Source organism: Vipera berus, assembly GCF_964194415.1.
Source record: "Vipera berus genome assembly, chromosome: 1".
Taxonomy (NCBI): domain Eukaryota; kingdom Metazoa; phylum Chordata; class Lepidosauria; order Squamata; family Viperidae; genus Vipera; species Vipera berus.
The window spans coordinates 310,989,053-311,007,916 of NC_138202.1; the positions used below are offsets into that span (position 1 = coordinate 310,989,053).

The 18,864-nt window shown below is 41.1% G+C and overlaps 1 protein-coding gene across 2 annotated transcripts in view; it reads right to left on the reverse strand.

Moving 5' to 3' along the window:
* The window catches only part of KCTD3 (potassium channel tetramerization domain containing 3), a 46,529-nt gene extending 30,327 nt beyond the window's left edge, over positions 1–16,202 (reverse strand). For both annotated transcript variants that reach the window (XM_081312884.1, XM_081312883.1), the window contains exons 1-2: positions 15,852–16,202; positions 3,941–3,994 (exon numbers count right to left, since the gene is read on the reverse strand). In XM_081312884.1, coding sequence (XP_081169010.1) covers positions 3,941–3,994; positions 15,852–15,925 — 128 coding nt within the window. In that variant the 5' untranslated portion in view covers positions 15,926–16,202. The remainder of the gene's footprint in view (positions 1–3,940; positions 3,995–15,851) is intronic.
* Positions 16,203–18,864: the final 2,662 nt, after the last annotated feature.

The window sequence follows — 18,864 nt, forward strand, 5'->3', positions numbered from 1 at the left end:
AAAAGCAATACTGGGATACAATCCTCAAAATGACAGAATGATCTCAGTTCGAATCCAAGGCAAACCATTCAATATCACAGTAGTCCAAGTCTATGCCCCAACCACCGGTGCTGAAGAGGATGAAATTGACCGGTTCTATGAAGCCCTACAGCACCTTATAGAACTAACACCCAAAAATGATGTCCTTATCATCATGGGGGATTGGAATGCTAGAGTAGGAAGCCAAAAGATAACTGGAATAACAGGCAAGTTTGGCCTTGGAGTACAAAATGAAGCAGGGCACACGCTGATAGAATTTTGTCAAGACAATACGATGGTCATAGCAAACACTCTTTTCCAACAACCCAAGAGACGGCTCTACACATGGACATCACCAGATGGTCAACACAGAAATCAGATTGACTATATGCTCTGCAGCCAAAGATGGAGAAGCTCTATACAGTCAGTAAAAACAAGACCAGGAGCTGACTGTGGCTCAGACCATGAGCTTCTCCTTGCAAAGTTTAAGCTTAAACTGAAGAAAGTAGGGAAAAGCACTAGGCCAGTCAGGTATGAATTAAATCATATCCCTGTTGAATATACAGTAGAGGTGACAAATAGATTTAAGGAATTAGATCTGATAGACAGAGTGCCTGAAGAACTATGGACAGAGGTTCGCGACATTGTACAAGAGGTAGCAACCAAAACCATCCCAAAGAAAAAGAAATGCAAGAAAGCAAAATGGCTGTCTGAGGAAGCTTTGCAAATAGCTGAGGAAAGGAGGGAAGCAAAAGGCAAGGGAGAAAAACATAGATATGCCCAATTGAATGCAGAATTCCAGAGAATAGCTTGAAGAGATAAGAATGCCTTCTTAAATGAACAGTGCAAAGAAATAGAAGAAAACAATAGAATAGGGAGGACCAGAGATCTTTTCAAGAAAATTGGAGAGATGAAGGGAACGTTTAATGCAAAAATGGGCATGATAAAGGACCAAAATGGCAGGGACCTAATAGAGGCAGAAGAGATTAAGAAGAGGTGGCAAAATTACACAGAAGAACTATACAAGAATGAGCTTAATGTCCCAGATAATCACAATGAGTTGGTCACTGACCTCGAGCCAGACATCCTAGAATGTGAAGTGAAGTGGGCCTTAGAAAAGCTGAGCAACAACAAAGCTAGTGGAGGTGACAGTATTCCAGCTGAGCTATTCAAAATCTTAAAAGACAGTGCAGTAAAAGTGCTACACTCAATTTGCCAGCAAATTTGGAAAACTCAACAGTGGCCACAGGATTGGAAAAGATCAGTTTACATTCCAATTCCAAAGAAAGGCAGTGCCAAAGAATGTTCAAACTATCGCACCATTGCACTCATTTCTCATGCTAGTAAAGTCATGCTTAAAATCCTACAAGCTAGACTTCAGCAGTATGTGGATCGAGAACTACCAGAAGTACAGGCAGGATTTCGAAGAGGCAGAGGAACTAGAGATCAAATTGCCAACATACGCTGGATCATGGAGAAAGCTAGGGAGTTCCAGAAAAACATCTACTTCTGCTTCATTGACTATGCTAAAGCCTTTGATTGTGTGGATCATAACAAACTGTGGCAAGTTCTTAAAGAGATGGGAGTACCAGACCATCTTATTTGTCTCTTGAGAAACCTATATGCGGGTCAAGAAGCAACAGTGAGAACTGGACACGGAACCACTGATTGGTTCAAAATTGGGAAAGGAGTCCGGCAAGGCTGTATACTGTCGCCCTGCCTATTTAACGTATATGCAGAGCACATCATGAGAAAGGCAGGGCTAGATGAATCAAAAGTTGGAATTAAGATTGCCGGAAGAAATATCAACAACCTAAGATACGCAGATGATACCACTCTAATGGCAGAAAGTGAAGAAGAACTAAAGAGCCTCTTGTTGCGGGTGAAGAAGGAGAGTGCAAAACTTGGGTTGAAACTTAACATTAAGAAAACCAAGATCATGGCATCTGGCCCTCTTAATTCCTGGCAAATAGATGGGGAAGAAATGGAGGTAGTGACAGATTTTATTTTCCTGGGCTCCAAGATCACTGCAGATGGGGACTGTAGCCAAGAAATTAAAAGACGCTTGCTCCTGGGGAGGAAAGCCATGGCAAATCTAGACAGCACACTAAAAAGCAGAGACATCACCCTGTCAACAAAAGTGCGTATAGTCAAGGCTATGGTCTTCCCAGTTGCAATGTATGGCAGTGAAAGTTGGACCATAAGAAAGGCTGAGCGCCAAAGAATTGAGGCCTTTGAACTATGGTGCTGGAGAAGACTCCTGCGAGTCCCTTGGACTGCAAGGCGATCAAACCGGTCAGTCCTAGAGGAGATCAACCCTGACTGCTCTTTAGAAGGCCAGATCCTGAAGCTAAAACTCAAATACTTTGGCCACCTAATGAGAAGGAAGGACTCACTGGAGAAGAGCCTAATGCTGGGAAAGATCGAGGGCAATAGAAGAAGGGGACGACAGAGAATGAGGTGGCTGGATGGAGTCACTGAAGCAGTAGGCGTGAGCTTAAATGGACTCCAGAAGATGGTAGAGGACAGGAAGGCCTGGAGGAATGTTGTCCATAGGGTCGCGATGGGTCGGACACGACTTCGCAGCTAACAGCAACAACAACATGGAGAGGTAGTTACAAGGGCTCTGGAAGAAGAAACCTTTTCAATCGATGTCCACACCTGAGCATGGCACAGAAACTCCTCATTGGTTGCTCTTGTTGATGACCAAATGATTTTGATTGTTGATGACCAAACTTAGACCGAGAAAGGCCAACTCCATAGTCCTTCTGAATCTCTTGGCAGCAGTCAATCATCATCTGAAATATGCTTTTATTTGGTCTGCAAGGATTAGGGGTTGGAAATACTGTTTCACTCATTTCTGAGTGGATGGTTCCAGTCACCATACTATGGGAATAAGAGGTTGAGCCCCCAGGCATTTCAGTATGGAGGACTCTTATGGAAGTAAAATGAATCTCAGAAAGATAGTGAATACATTTGAAGTTGGCTGAAATGAGGGAAACAGAAAAGCAGCTGTATTTCTAGCCATTTCTGCTCATAAAGAGTTATGAATAAAAAGTAGCCAAATAAAATTTCAAACAAGAAGGCTTATAATATAAAGATCTTAATAGAATTTAATAACCCCTATGTGCTCTAAGACTCAAGATTTGCAGTGTGTTATCCTTTATTTACCTGCCATTTTCACTCTGAAACTCATTTTTATACTACCAGTAATATTTAACTGGGATCTCATGGCAGAAAAAGCAATCTGAAAATGGTGGAGATGGAATAGCGTTATGAGAAAGGAGTTCAATATCCTCTCCCCTCTGCTATTTGCACTGAAAATACTGGCTGCAGAAAAACAGCAGCCATTATAGTATTACTAACTCAGTTAGCTAGGTAGCATGCAGCCATATCAGTCACAAAATGTAATCCTAAATTTGCTATACAACGAACAGAGGGATAGATTCTTTCATAATATAATAAAATGTACACCAGCTATTTCAGTTCAGCATTAGTATTATAAATCAAAAGATAATCAATAACGCAAAAAAAGGCTAAAAGCTATTCCAGACAATTTTGGTCTAAAAATGGTATTAAAGTTAGAAAAATCAAAAATAAGAGAGCGCAGTTAAAAAATTCATTTCAAAGACATCAGACATATTTTTTTTTGCATTTTACATAATCCACAAGAGAGCAATGTTCCCTCAAATTATTAACCTTTGTTTCTTAGTACAGAGAATACAGTAAGAAAGGGAGCCAGGTTGCTTAGGATTTTTTGTTACTTGACAAAATTCAGTAATAAAATTTCCCAATGTAAGACAGAAACCAAAACCCAATCCTATTGACATAATCTATTAAGGTTTCCCATTTAACAGGGGAGTTAGTCTCATTGAAGCCTCTTTCAAGTAAAAATGACTTAATTAAGTAAATGGCAAAATACCTGGAAAAAAAGGAGTCAGGGATCCACATTAGTGTTTGTCGTGAAGTACTGAACCTAGAAAAGACAGATGAAAAGAGAAGCAGATCTACAGGTTCAATCAAAAGAAACCAAATATGCTTTCAGCAGTAAATACTATATGTTAAAATCTGACCTGATGAAGAGATAATTTTGCCATTACAGACCTAATTATCTCTACTTTCCAATGTCATGAGATGTCACCATGTTCATGTGGCTTGATTGCCCATTGGGTGGAAAAGAACAATTCCATTCTAGTTTTATTCCCAGCTTTCTTCAAAAAGCTGCTTTTGAAATGGAGATAAAGGGATTTTTGATTACAGCGTACAAATCAGTTCTTCAAAGGGAAAAATTATATTGGGTGAGCACCAGGAACTTGCTTGAGTTTAATTGTTTGAATCTTGACTGACAAAATAGACCTTTAACTTTAAAGCAAGGGTAGGGAGCATTTATCACCTGATAATTTATTCCTATTATTTATTTTCAAGTTATTGTAAAAGAGTTACACAAAGTAGCCAAGATGAACTACAAAGTGATACTACTACATCCTTTCCCTCTTTTCTAGTCATGTAAATGATTTTAAGTATGTGTATTCATGTCTAAAGAATACACACACTCACACAGAGGGCTATTAATGAACACTAGTATACCCATAACCTTACATCCATCCAATTTATATAGCAGGCCATCTCACACAAGTGACTCTGGGTAACCACAATATAAACCAACCACACCATTAATATTCAATATTTCTTCAACAAACCCAATGAGTTACGTCATTCTGATTAAAGTTGTTAGCCATATATACTAAACAATAAGGTGGTTAGTTTACAGATAAGTATTTCTATTTTTCACGTAATAATATCCATATAAAAATATTGCATTGTGAATTGCTTTGATTTAAATCCAAAGATCTGTAAATAGTTTTACTGGTGAAACAAAGTACCTTCATTTGCCACCTTTATATTTATATTTATATAAATATAAATATATTTATATTTAAAATTCTTGCCTACAAGGTTTGTCAAATATTAAATGACTGATTCTTTGGTTTAAAACTGGCAATGCAATAATTACTCACACCAGACCTATACTTGCTCATAAGTCTATGAGACAAGACAACTTTGGAACAGGGAAGACAAGCCTGAGAAGTTCTCATAGCTGAGCCAAACTTGAATTAGCTTTTTGGATTATTATGTTTACTTAGAGCAACATGCTATAATTAAAACATGACTTGTTGTAGATTTATTGTTTTTCAGGTATGGTTTATATGAGGTCCAAATAAGGCTGCATGGTTTGATTGTAGTTCCCTGAATTATTCCTGATTATTTTGTACCTTGTCTACACAATTTTTAAAATGCAAAAGAGAGATCAAATGCAAGATCAGTCAAAATAGTTAGGATTTTCCTTGCTCATAAGCGTCAGTTTGCATTGACATACTATACATATTGATTTTAACATGCTTTGCAGAAGTTCCCAGTAGCAGGGTTCATACTGTCACAAAGCTTAATGTGTGAACCACCCTAACCTAAGACAAGTTAAAAACAAGCATTTTAATTGATTTATTAATCATATTTATATAGCTGCCCATCTCATGCAATTTGTATCGGAATGGCGTGCAAAACAACCATAAAAACAATTTTAAAAACATTCAAATTTAAAAAAATTAATATTATAATAAAAGACTAGCACACCATCAGATTAAGCTGTATAATGAAACTATCATTCCCTTGCCATCCCCAGACCTGTTGACATAGCCAAGTTTAAAGAGTTTCCAGAATGCCAGGATAGATGAGGCCAATCTCACCTTAGGATAATTTCCATAGGGTGGGTGCCATGGCAGAAAAGGAGTTACATCTGGGTCCTGCCAGATGTAACTCCACAGACAGGACCCACAACATACCTCTTCTGCCAGATCTGGGTGTAACTGCAGTCCCTCAAATAACCTGGCCTCATGCTAAGAAGCACTCACGCATGAACTCCATGATCAAGGCATCTCTCCTGCCCAGTAAGTAAATTAACTATGAGGGAGGAATTTCCGTCCACATGGAAAAAGACAGTGGCAAGTAAAATCTCATCTTTGGGTTTCTCTCTAGGCCTCCTTCTCAGCAAGGTATATAATCAGGCCAAAGCACACATTAAATAGCATGTAGCGAACACAGAGCATCAACTAAACCTATCCAGGTCCCCAACCTTTATTGCCAGTGAATCAACAAGCCAACTCTGCCTTCTCTATGACATAATTAACTAATCTTGAAGAAACATCAGAAGACCTTTAGTTTGGCACATAGCATGCTCTTTTCTCAGATCTACCTGACTAGACAGATAATGACCCTAAGACTAGACACACAAAAACAATACAGCATGTGCTTCTCCAGTGCCTGCATTACAGAGACATTCGTACTAGCCTCATCTCATAATTACTGCATAAATTTTATAAATAAATAAAATACCTAGGGTGCACAGGACAATTCTACACCTCTCTGCTGCTTTCAAATATTAGCCCTGCCACAATATATGTTGTTGCTAGGTTCTGCACAGCTTAATGAGCATTCAGCTTACCATACTAGAGTGCTTTAAAACTGTGATGTAGCTTTCCACTAATTAACCTTTATTATCCCCCACAATCATCTAACACCATTACCCTTCCTTTTAGATTCCTCTTAGGCTTTTGTTTTTATATATACTTTTTGTTTAATATCTTTTAGTCCTTGCATTCTGTGTCTGTGTGTGCCACACTAAGCATGGACAACAGAAAAAGGAAAAGAGAACTGTCTGAGGACTTGAGAACCAAAATTGTGGACAAATATCAACAATCTCAAGGTTACAAGTCCATCTCCAGAGATCTAGATCTTGCCTTTGTCCACAGTGCGCAACATTATCAAGAAGTTTGCAACCCATGGCACTGTAGCTAATCTCCCTGGTCGTGGACGGAAGAGAAAAATTGATGAAAGGTTGCAACGCAGGATAGTCCGGATGGTGGATAAGCAGCCCCAAACAAGTTCCAAAGGAATGCAAGCTGTCCTGCAGGCTCAGGGAGCATCAGTGTCAGCGCAAACTATCCGTCGACATTTAAATGAAATGAAACGCTATGGCAGGAGACCCAGGAGGACCCCACTGCTGACACAAAGACATAAAAAAGCAAGATTACAGTTTGCCAAAATGTACTTGAGTAAGCCAAAATCCTTCTGGGAAAACGTCTTGTGGACAGATGAGACCAAGATAGAGCTTTTTGATAAAGCACATCATTCTACTGTTTACCGAAAAGGAAATGAGGCCTACAAAGAAAAGAACACAGTACCTACAGTGAAATATGGTGGAGGTTCAATGATGTTTTGGGGTTGTTTTGCTGCCTCTGGCACTGGGTGCCTTGAATGTGTGCAAGGCATCATGAAATCTGAGGATTACCAAAGGATTTTGGGTCGCACTGTAGAGCTGTGTGTCAGAAAGCTGGGTTTGCGTCCGAGATCTTGGGTCTTCCAGCAGGACAATGACCCCAAACATACGTCAAAAAGCACCCAGAAATGGATGGCAAGAAAGCGCTGGAGATTTCTGAAGTGGCCAGCAATGAGTCCAGATCTGAATCCCATTGAACACCTGTGGAGAGATCTTAAAATTGCTGTTGGGAAAAGGCGCCCTTCCAATAAGAGAGACCTGGAGCAGTTTGCAAAGGAAGAGTGGTCCAAAATTCCGGGTGACAGGTGTAAGAAGCTTATTGATGGTTATAGGAAGCGACTGATTTCAGTTATTTTTTCCAAAGGGTGTGCAACCAAATATTAAATTAAGGGTGCCAATAATTTTGTCCGGCCCATTTTTGCCGTTTTGTTTGACATTATGTCCAATTTGCTTTTTTTCCTCCCTTTTTTTTGTGTTCCAATACACACAAAGGGAATAAACCTGTGTATAGCAAAACATGTGTTCCTGCAATACTTTTCGGTGAGAAATACTTGACTTTCTGGACAAATTTCTGGGGTGCCAACAATTTTGGCCGTGACTGTATGTGAACTAAACCAGTTGTTGAATTATCAAGTTGTACAAATATTTGGTAACAAAGAAGACACTTTGAATTCTACAATGAAAAGTCAAGTAATCCATGGATTCATCCTCAGCTTACTTTCAGCACCATTTTTGCTGTTTGTCTTCCTCGAGGAAAAAATACAATAGGTTTTAAAAGGTTAGAAATATGTAGGAAAGTGTGAGGAAAGTGCAACTATACAGTATATCAGAGGTGTCAAACTGCCGGTCTGTGAGCCGGATGCATCATAGCAAAACTGCATCCACCACATTGCTGGAAATGGCAAAAAAGTCACGATATGTCATGACACATCACATGACATTGCGAGTTTGACACCTCTGCAGTATATGCAACAATAATTAACCCTGCCCTGAAATAAATCATCTGAAATATTAAGGATGATCAGCATGTAAATAAATAGACACAAGCCTATTTTCTTTTTATTTGATGCTTACATGGTAAAAGAAACAGAGACATCTCTTTCTGCATGGCTCTGAAGATTGTATGTACCATCCAAACAACTTATGAATACAAGAAACTAAATCTAAAATTACCAGTTTAATCAGCTAAAAAGTATAACAAAATATGTCTTAATGATATAAATATATTATATCTTTTACAAAATGTAAATGCACATTTTAATGAGGGCTAATTGGTTAGACAGAGACCAAAGTATGAGATGCAACCCGATAGTTTAGGACATCACTTTTGTTTTTACTCACAAAACCAAAATAACTTTTCCTTAAAATTAATGTTTAAAATAATCATGGCTATTATTAATCACAAAAGCCTATTGTTAGTAAAAGAAATAGTAACAAAAACTGTTACTAACTGTTACACTGTTAGCAAAATACATTTTAAAAAGTGAATGAAGTATGATTTTGAATCCTTTCTTCTTCCTTTCTTACACCAACCACAAAACTATCCAGAAACCTTCTAGCAATTTGGGAAAGTGGGAAGAACAAAAGGTGGGCCACCAGATAGGACAAAAAGATGGGAAAGTTGTTTTTTTACTTGAACTTCTTTAATTTAAAAAAGGTAAAGGTTCCCCTGCACATGCGTGCTAGTCGTTTCCAACTCTAGGGGCCGGTGCTCATCTCCGTTTCAAAGCCGAAGAGCCAGCGTTTGTCCGAGGACGTCTCCTTGGTCATGTGGCCGGCATGACTAGACGCCAAAGGCGCACGGAACGCTGTTACCTTCCCACCGTAGTGGTCCCTATTTTTCTACTTGCATTTTTACGTGCTTTCGAACTTAATGTAATTTATTTATTTATTTTATTTATTTTATTTTATTGCATTTATATACCGCCCTTTCCCTGAGGACTCAGGGCGGTTTACAGGGAGTTAAAAATCAAACATACAAAAGTTAAAAGCCAAGTTAAAAAATATTAAATCAACCCTGTGCTATTAAAAACCCCAATTAAAATAATTTTCTCCTCAGCCTGGGCCCGAGAGCTCAAAGAGCCAGGTCTTCAGGCCCCGGCGGAATGATCGGAGGTCGGGGGCAGTCCTCAGCTCCACCGGCAGCTGGTTCCAGAGGGCAGGCGCTCCCACTGAGAAGGCCCTATCCCTGGGTGTCACCCGCCGGCAATCTCTTACCGGCGGAACCCTGAGCAGACCCTCCCTGTGGGAGCGCACTGGGCGAAGGGCGTTTGAAGCCGGCAGCAGGTGTTCCCTCAAATACCCCGGACCCAGGCCATGTAGGGCTTTATAGGTAATAACCAGCACCTTGAATTTCACCCGGAGGGCAACCGGAAGCCAATGCAGCTCGCGGAGTAGAGGTGTTACATGGGAGTATCGGGAAACCCCCATTACAACTCGCGCGGCTGCATTCTGCACCAGTTGAAGCCTCCGAGTGGTCTTCAAGGGCAGCCCCATGTAGAGAGCGTTACAGTAGTCCAAACGGGAGGTCACAAGCGCATGAGTAACTGTGCGTAGGGCGTCTCGGTCCAGATAGGGATGCAACTGGCGCACCAGGCGAACCTGTGCAAAAGCCCCCCTGGTCACGGCTCCTATGTGATCTTCAAAATTGAGCCGTGAATCCAGAAGGACGCCCAAGTTGCGAGCCCTATCAACGGGGGGTAACACCTCACCCCCCATCATTAGAGGTGGAATAACTTGGTTAACCCGAGATGCCGATATGCACAGCCACTCAGTCTTGGCGGGATTGAGACGAAGCCTGTTTCTCCCCATCCAGACCTGAACCGCCTCCAGGCACCGGGACATCACGGAGAGGGCATCACTGTGTTGGTTCGGGGTGGAAAGAAAAAGTTGGGTATCATCAGCGTACTGGTGATACCCCACCCCGAAACCACGAATGATCTCGCCCAGCAGCTTCATATAGATGTTGAACAGGAGAGGCGAGAGAACCGACCCCTGAGGAACTCCACAAATGAGAGGCCTCGGGGCAGATCTCTGCCCTCCTGTCAACACCGACTGCGAGCGGCCCTGAAGGTAGGAGGAGAACCACCGTAGAACGGTGCCTCCCACTCCCAACCCCCTGAGACGCCGCAGCAGGATACCATGGTCGATGGTATCGAAAGCCGCTGAGAGATCTAATAGGACCAGGACAGAGGAGCAACCCCTGTCCCTTGCCCTCCAGAGATCATTCACCAGCACGACCAATGCCGTCTCCGTGCTGTGTCCGGGCCTGAAGCCCGATTGGTACGGGTCCAGATAATCAGTTTCCTCCAGGAACAGAGGGAGCTGATGCGCCACCACACTCTCAACAACCTTCGCCAGAAAGCGAAGGTTGGAGACTGGACGATAGTTGTTTAAAACAGCCGGGTCCAAAGCAGGCTTCTTGAGAAGGGGTCTCACCACCGCCTCCTTCAAGGCGGCAGGGAAGACACCCTCCTTCAAAGAAGCAGTTATTACTGCATGGAACCAGCCTCGTGTTCCCTCCCGAGCCGCATAAGCTAGCCAGGAGGGGCACGGATCCAACAAACAGGTGGTGGTGCTCAGTCTCCCCATGATCCTGTCCACATCATCAGGGGAAACAGGGTCGAACTCAGTCCAGATAATTTAAATTTTTTATATTATTTTTTTTATTTTATTTTAATTCCATTTATATCCCGCCCTTCTCCAAAGACTCAGGGCGGCTTACAAGCTTAGCAGTAGCCTTCATTCTATGTATATGCCTGCTTATTAGGGCTTTCACACAAACCCCAAGCGGCATTATTACAAAGTCAGCTTAATTGCCCCCAACAATCTGGGTCCTCATTTTACCTACCTCGGAAGGATGGAAGGCTGAGTCAACCTTGAGCCTGGTGGGATGCGAACCTGCACTAATTGCAGGCAGCTGGTGTTACTTAAGGAGGCATTAGCCCACTGCTCCACCAAGGCTCAATTAAATTTAATTTAATTTAAATCAAGCTAAACAAATGCTTTGTGTATAAGAGTGTTAAAGTCTTACAGGCTTTATTCTAACTATATTTATTTTGCGTTTAGAAAGCGTATATCACTTAAAGTGTTTGTCTTCTCTATTTCTTATTATGCCATAACTACATCTGGAATTATAACCAATTTTTTTAGTCTAGTGTTTCTAGCCATCCCGATTCATGCAAACACTAGCCATATAACAAATGTGTATTATTAGTAATCACTATTTGTTCCTTATATTCTTTGAGATTTGTATCACGCCTAAACAATCTATTCTTTTAATTAAAGTCTTTGTATCTAACTTGGAGACCAATAAAAACACTAGGTACCAATCTTGTCTTTCTTAAAAATAATAATGTCAAGGCATAGACCCATTACGCTAATTGGATGTATCATTTTTTAAAATAATTCCATCTTTACTGCACCAAGAGACATAATATTGCCCAACATTTTGAGATGTATAAGAATTACTAATCTAATTTTTCAAAGAATGTGATATATGTGTATGTGTGTGAGAGGCAGACAGACAGATCAGATATTCTACACACCTTAAGGAGTTGCCAGCACATGCTGTACAAGCACTATGTTTTGAATCACTGTACGGGGATATTCCTTGGCTTCCAACTGTGACCTGCATGTTTTATTTATTTTTCCCTCATAAAGATAGGTACATTCCTTGGAGCACCTTCAATTTATCTCATCTGAAATAAGCACTGTATTCTATTATTCATTCTGTAGGAAAATTAAGTATGCTGACAAGAGGTTTCATCATCATAATACTGAATCCCTCAGCAGTCTTAAGTAGGTCAGCAACTATCAATGATGTGGTAATGTTTTGCTTGTGCAGAAGACCATAAAATCACCACAATATCCTGGTACTAATAAACAGGAGTGTATTAATTATTTTACTACTCAACATGAATTAACAAATAACTGTAGAATACGCACAACCCCGTACTAGCTTCCCAAAAATTGACCAAGGAATTTCTGTATGCTGGCATATTTTTATACAAGTATCATTTCAATGATAAGTGCTAAGCTTCAGCAGATCAGTTTAAGAAAATGTTGACAGAAGATATGTCAAAGTATGGGTTTGATTAACCTTAAACAAGCCACTATAAATTGATCTTTTAAATAATGTTATTATTCCACAGTAAAAAGGGAAAATAGATGCAAAAACTACAGAGGGATTACTTTTTAAATGTGCCTAGAGTGGTTTAGCAAAATTCAGATAAAAAAAACCTATAACAGGAGAATATAGGGAAAGATAATGTCCCCCCCCCCTTGGGTAGGATGCATGCTGTCCAGATTTTTGCTCTTCAAATAATTGACAAATGTATGATTGTGAGAAAGTTTGTTAGTTTAAAAAAACATATTATAATGTGAATAGGTTTTCCTACTGAGGAATTGTGTCCAATTCTGGCTACAATTATAAAGGGTGAGGATAAAATGAAACAGTTTTGTAAGAGGATTACTAAGATGGTAAGGGATCTGGAAATTAAGCCCTATAAAGAGTAGTTATATTTAGCCCCTAGAAAAGATAACTGAAAAGATGTTTTCAAAAGCTGAAGTTCTGCCACACAGAATAGACGGTGGCTATATTAACCACTGGAAGTTAAAATATGATTGGTTACCTCAAGAGACATACAAAAATAAACTGGAGTAGGAGTGGGTCATTTTAAGACATACAGGTAGTCCTCAATTTACAACTACAATTGAGATGAGAATTCTGGTCATAAGTCATTGTGGTCATTAAGTCAAGGCACCATAGGACCAGGCCCATCTTTTTCAACCATTTTTTACAGCAGTTGTTCAGCATATCTTGCAGTCTGAAGTCCAAATATGGGCACTTTTTTGTTGTTCAACAACTGGTCGTAAGTCAAAGACTACCTGTATTTTGGTAAAACAAGAGATAATGTCAAAACCTAAATGAATGTAAATTTAAAACAAAAATGAATGAGCAGTACAAAAATAGCACACTGAGGTAGCTTTGTCATGGAGACAGAAAGACAATCAATCGCATTATTTATTTATTTATTTATTTATTTATTTATTTATTTATTTATTTATTTATTTATTTATTTAGATTTCTATACCGCCCTATTCCTGAAGGACTCAGGGCAGCATAAAATACAATATAAAAGATAATATAAAAGATAATATAAAAGATAATATAAAATTAAAATAAATTAAATTAATTAAGCCCAACAATTAAAACAATATTTAAAAAGCTAAAACCCCTTCAGTCCAGGCCTGATAAATCGAAAAGCCAGGTTTTCAGGTTCCGGCGAAATGAACGCAGATCAGGGGCATTACAAAATAGTTACAGGAAAAAGAAGTGAATGAGAGGAAGGATGCATGGATACGATGAAAACAAAGATGCTTCTGGATAACTGCACAGAATCGTTGGGATTCAGATGCTGCGTAAATTTAATTATTAAGAATAATAGGACATGAGGTTTAGTGACTAGTGCTGATATAAAAACTAGATTTGTGTATATTCCATTTCCTCATCTCATGTTCATTATTTCTTGCTCCTTTTCTATGCTTTGCATAATGCAGCTTATCAACAAGTGAATAACATAATCACCATCTATAGTATTCATGCATGTTAAACTCATAGGAAAGAACTTGGCAGAACTTCCTGGAATCTCAATTCAGCATATCTCAATTAGGCTCTAGGCCATACTTAGTTTAAAAGCTCTCTGACATATTCCCTAGCATACCGGTAGTTAGCATAACAATTTTTAATGCACATTGGGAAGAAGCCACCAAGACTGATTATTCTTTGTCAACAAGAACTGCAATTCTCTCTTTATATCTACTTTATAATATACTGCTATTACATCTAATTCAGTTGTGATACTTCTTTCTCCCATCTTCACATAGTTTAACAGACTTGTCCTGTACTGATAGAAGAGAATATTGTCCTGCACTTTTTGGCACTGGTTCGCTAGCCCTGAAAAACAGTGGGTCTCAACTTAATCCACCAATAGATTAATTTATTTTCCTAAATAATAATTGGAGAAGATCAAGACTCCAAATCTGAGGCTTCTGTTTGAATACAGATATCATTATATATATTTTTAAAAAGTTCAACTAGATGAGCTTTAGGTTTATATGGCACCTCATAATTTTTACATCATATTCATCTGAAACCACCAAATTAGCGTACATGTCACAACCATCTGCATGGATAGTCATCCAGACGATGCTTATCTTGTAGTATTATGACACAAGAATATAGACCTAATACCTGATTTTTTTAATTATTTTTAAAGAGACCCAGCTGAAATCATAGTCAAAACTTGGATCACACTGAAAATCATTCATTTTGTGCAGACCTGTATTATCTTGTGATAGCAATTTTAGTTGGGTTCCATGTAAAAAATCAAGAGAATCCATGAGGAATTGTGACTCAGAACCACATATTTGCACTAAGGCATCACAAAAATTATCAGTATAGTAACTAATGGCTCATTTGCAATATGGCTGTAGCCTGTGATTTGTCAATTGTTTCAGCTGGGTCTCATGTCTATGGAGATTCTCAATCACCCAAGTCATGGTTGTCCCAAAAGGTACTTTTCCCAAGAGGCAATTCCACTTTCTTGGGTTTTTTTTTTCCTTTGCAAACATTTCATATCGCATCCAAGAAGTTTCTTCTGTTCTGTTCAGGAAACGTTTTCAAAGGGGGGGAAAAAAATCCAAATTCAGCTGCCTTTAGCAAAAGCACCTTTGGGACAACTGAGTCCCATGTGAAAAATAACCAAGAGATTCCACACTGTGGACCCGCGTTTTTTGTGTTACAGTGCAACAAAAATCAGTCAAACCCCCAAGGCTGTAATGGCTTGGCTAATCAGTTTCATGGGATATCACATAGAAAAACAGTGACAACTTACGAGGATAGGTTCCTATGGTATAAAGCAGGGGTCTTCAAACTTGGCCCTTTTATGACTTGTGGACTTCAACAAGTCATAAAAGGGCCAAGTTTGAAGACCCCTGGTATAAAGCATAGAATCTCGTGGTCCTTTGGTCACTCTTAAGTAAATTTACTCTTTTAAGTGGTGATATTTTTTATTAGATGACCCTAGGCCAGGGGTCGGCAACCTCGGCTCTTTTATGACTCGTGGACTTCAACTCCCAGAATTCCTGAGCCAGCATAGCTGGCTCAGGAATTCTGGGAGTTGAAGTCCACGAGTCATAAAAGAGCCGAGGTTGCCGACCCCTGCCCTGGGCGAATCTATAGCCAGAACTGAGGCTCCCACATAGACCAAGATCCCTGACATCGATTATTTAAAAGCAGCCATTTCATCAGGCTGGATAGGGCAAGCGTCATCTCTGACAGCCCATTCGCTTCTTTTCCCGGGCCTCTCTCTCCACTGAAGGCATCCGCTCCTTCGTGCCATCACAACGCCCCGCCCCTCGTCTCGCCATCTGCCGCCAAGATCCCCTCCAGCCCGCCCTCCCTCCCCCCCCCACCTCATTCCGCGCTCGAGCTCACCTGCTGCCCCCGACGTTGAGCTGGATGATCTCCCCGCTGCCCGCCCCGGCAAAGCTGGCGCCGTTCCCCGCCATTTTTCCTAGCAGCAGATCTTGCCCCGAATAGCGCCTGTCGCCGCCGCCGCCGCCGCCTCCAGCCGCCTCCCCGGAGTCGAGGGAGGTGGGAAAAGGAGGAGGCGGCGGGGCCGGAGGAGAAAATGGAGCGTCCAGCGAGGCCGTAGAGCCTTCCCCGGTAAGCACTAAGCTGCCAGGTCAGGGATCGGAGAGGAGGAGGAGGAGCCAAAGGGTCGCTCTCTCTCTCTCTCTCTCTCTCTCTCTGGTCAGGCATCCAGAGCTGCCGCCAATGCACCGCCCCCTCTCCCTCCGCCCCTCCTTCTTCTGGGCCGAAACCGCCGATAGTCTCAGTGCCGCCGCGGCATTCTACGGGGGGGGGGGCAAATCCTAGCAACGCGCGGCACCTGGAGGAGGGGATTCCGCGAGGGACAAAATACCAGCGTTGGTTGCGTCTTCGCGAGAAGTCAAACTGAAGGCGGGAATATGCAAAAAACCTCGCCCGAGACGAATGCTCGGAAGGAGGTATACTACGCGGAGGAGGGCTGAGCAACCTCCCTTGCCCGGGCTGTTCAAATGAACCCGGGGCGTTCTTTGGAGACGATTATTTAGGGCAGAGGTCTTCAAACTCGGCCCTTGTATGACTCATGGACTTCAACTCCCAGAATTCCTCAGCCAGCATGCCTGGCTGAGGAATTCTGGGAGTTGAAGTCCATGAGTTATAAAAGAGCCGAGTTTGAAGACCCCTGATTTAGGGTCCTGTTTTGGTAGCTAGATAGTGTCCTTTAAGCTTCTTTTAAGCCAACCGACTTGGTATTTCGTTTCCCACTGAATTACTGAATTTAAAATCCATTGCATCTGCAGGGAGCTAGTTGATGAAACTTGTTCTTACGGAGAAGCGCTTGGATAAATCCCCCCCCTTAATTTCTGGTGTTGCGGATCCAATTGCAGATTTTCACTTGAATTCCTGGCCAAAAAAGGAAAAAAAATAGCTCACAAGTGCACATTTTTCAATCAGTCTTTATTACAGACCAGCACAAAGTGTACATTTTTGTCTGTAAAGCTGTTAACTGTAGGTTTAACTGCTTCTACATCTACCGGTAGCTTCATTGGTAGCACCAATCAATCAGAATAGAGTTGGAAGGGACCTTCAAGTCTTCTAGTCCAACCGCGTGCAGAATTTTTGATCGGTGTAATTATTTCAAGGATATTTTGTTATATACAAATCCATTAGTATGGTATGGTATGCTATGGTATGGTGTCTATAACTATGTACAAACATACATATGAGGGAAATTTGTGATCCTCATGTACCACTCAGAAACACTGCCAAGAGTTGTTAGAGATATTAATGTAGCAACATCTGAACAGGTTTAGATTCTCCATCCAGTTCTGTAAGTTGTATATATTTACTGTATATTAATATTAGAGTTGCTTTCTACTTTTGGAATAAGTTGTTCCAGAACATGTTGTTAGTTGCGAAGTCGTGTCCGACCCATCGCGACCCCATGGACAACGTTCCTCCAGGCCTTCCTGTCCTCTACCATCTTCTGGAGTCCATTTAGGCCCACGACTACTGCTTCAGTGACTCCATCCAGCCACCTCATTCTCTGTCGTCCCCTTTTTCTCTTGCCCTCAATCTTTCTCAGCATTAGGCTCTTCTCCAGTGAGTCCTTCCTTCTCATTAGGTGGCCAAAGTATTTGAGTTTCAACTTCAGGATCTGGCCTTCTAAAGAGCAGTCAGGGTTGATCTCCTCTAGGACTGACCGGTTTGATCGCCTTGCAGTCCAAGGGACTCGCAGGAGTCTTCTCCAGCACCATAGTTCAAAGGCTTCAATTCTTTGGCGCTCAGCCTTTCTTATGGTCCAGCTTTCACAGCCATACATTGCAACTGGGAAGACCATAGCCTTGACTATACGCTCTTTTGTTGGCAGGGTGATGTCTCTGCTGTTTAGTGTGCTGTCTAGGTTTGCCATGGCTTTCCTCCGCAGGAGCAAGTGTCTTTTAATTTTTTGGCTGCAGTCCCCATCTGTGGTGATCCTGGAGCCCAGGAAAATTCTACCTTCATTTCTTCCCCATCTATTTGCCAGTAATTTAGAGGGCTAGATGCCATGATCTTGGTTTTCTTAATGTTCAGTTTCAACCCAACTTTTGCACTCTCCTTCTTCACTCGCAACAAGAGGCTCTTTAGTTCCTCTTCACTTTCTGCCATTAGAGGGGTATCATCTCCATATCTTAGGTTGTTGATATTTCTCCCGGCAATTCCAACTTTTGATTCATCTAATCCTGCCTTTCTCATGATGTGCTCTGCATATAAGTTAAACAGGCAGGGTGACAGTATACAGCCTTGCTGGACTCCTTTCCCAATTTTGAACCAGTCAGTGGTTCCATGTCCAGTTCTCACTGTTGCTTCTTGACCCGCATATAGGTTTCTCAAGAGACAAATAAGATGGTCTGGTACTCCCATCTCTTTAAGAACTTGCCACAGTTTGTTGTGATCCACACAATCAAAGGCTTTAGCATAGTCAATGAAGCAGAAGTAGATGTTTTTCTGGAACTCCCTAGCTTTCTCCATGATCCAGCATATGTTGGCAATTTGATCTCTAGTTCCTCTGCCTCTTCGAAATCCTGCCTGTACTTCTGGTAGTTCTCAATCCAAATACTGCTGGAGTCTAGCTTGTAGGATTTTAAGCATAACTGTACTAGCATGTGAAATGAGTGCAATGGTGCGATAGTTTAAACATTCTTTGCCTTTCTTTGGAATTGGAATGTTAACTGATCTTTTCCAATCCTATGGCCACTGTTGAGTTTTCCAAATTTGCTGGCAAATTGAGTGTAGCACTTTTATTGCACCATCTTTTAAGATTTTGAATAGCTTAGCTGGAATACTGTCTCTTCCACTAGCTTTGTTGTTGAGCTTTCCTAAGCTCCATTTCACTTCACATTCTAGGATGTCTGGCTCA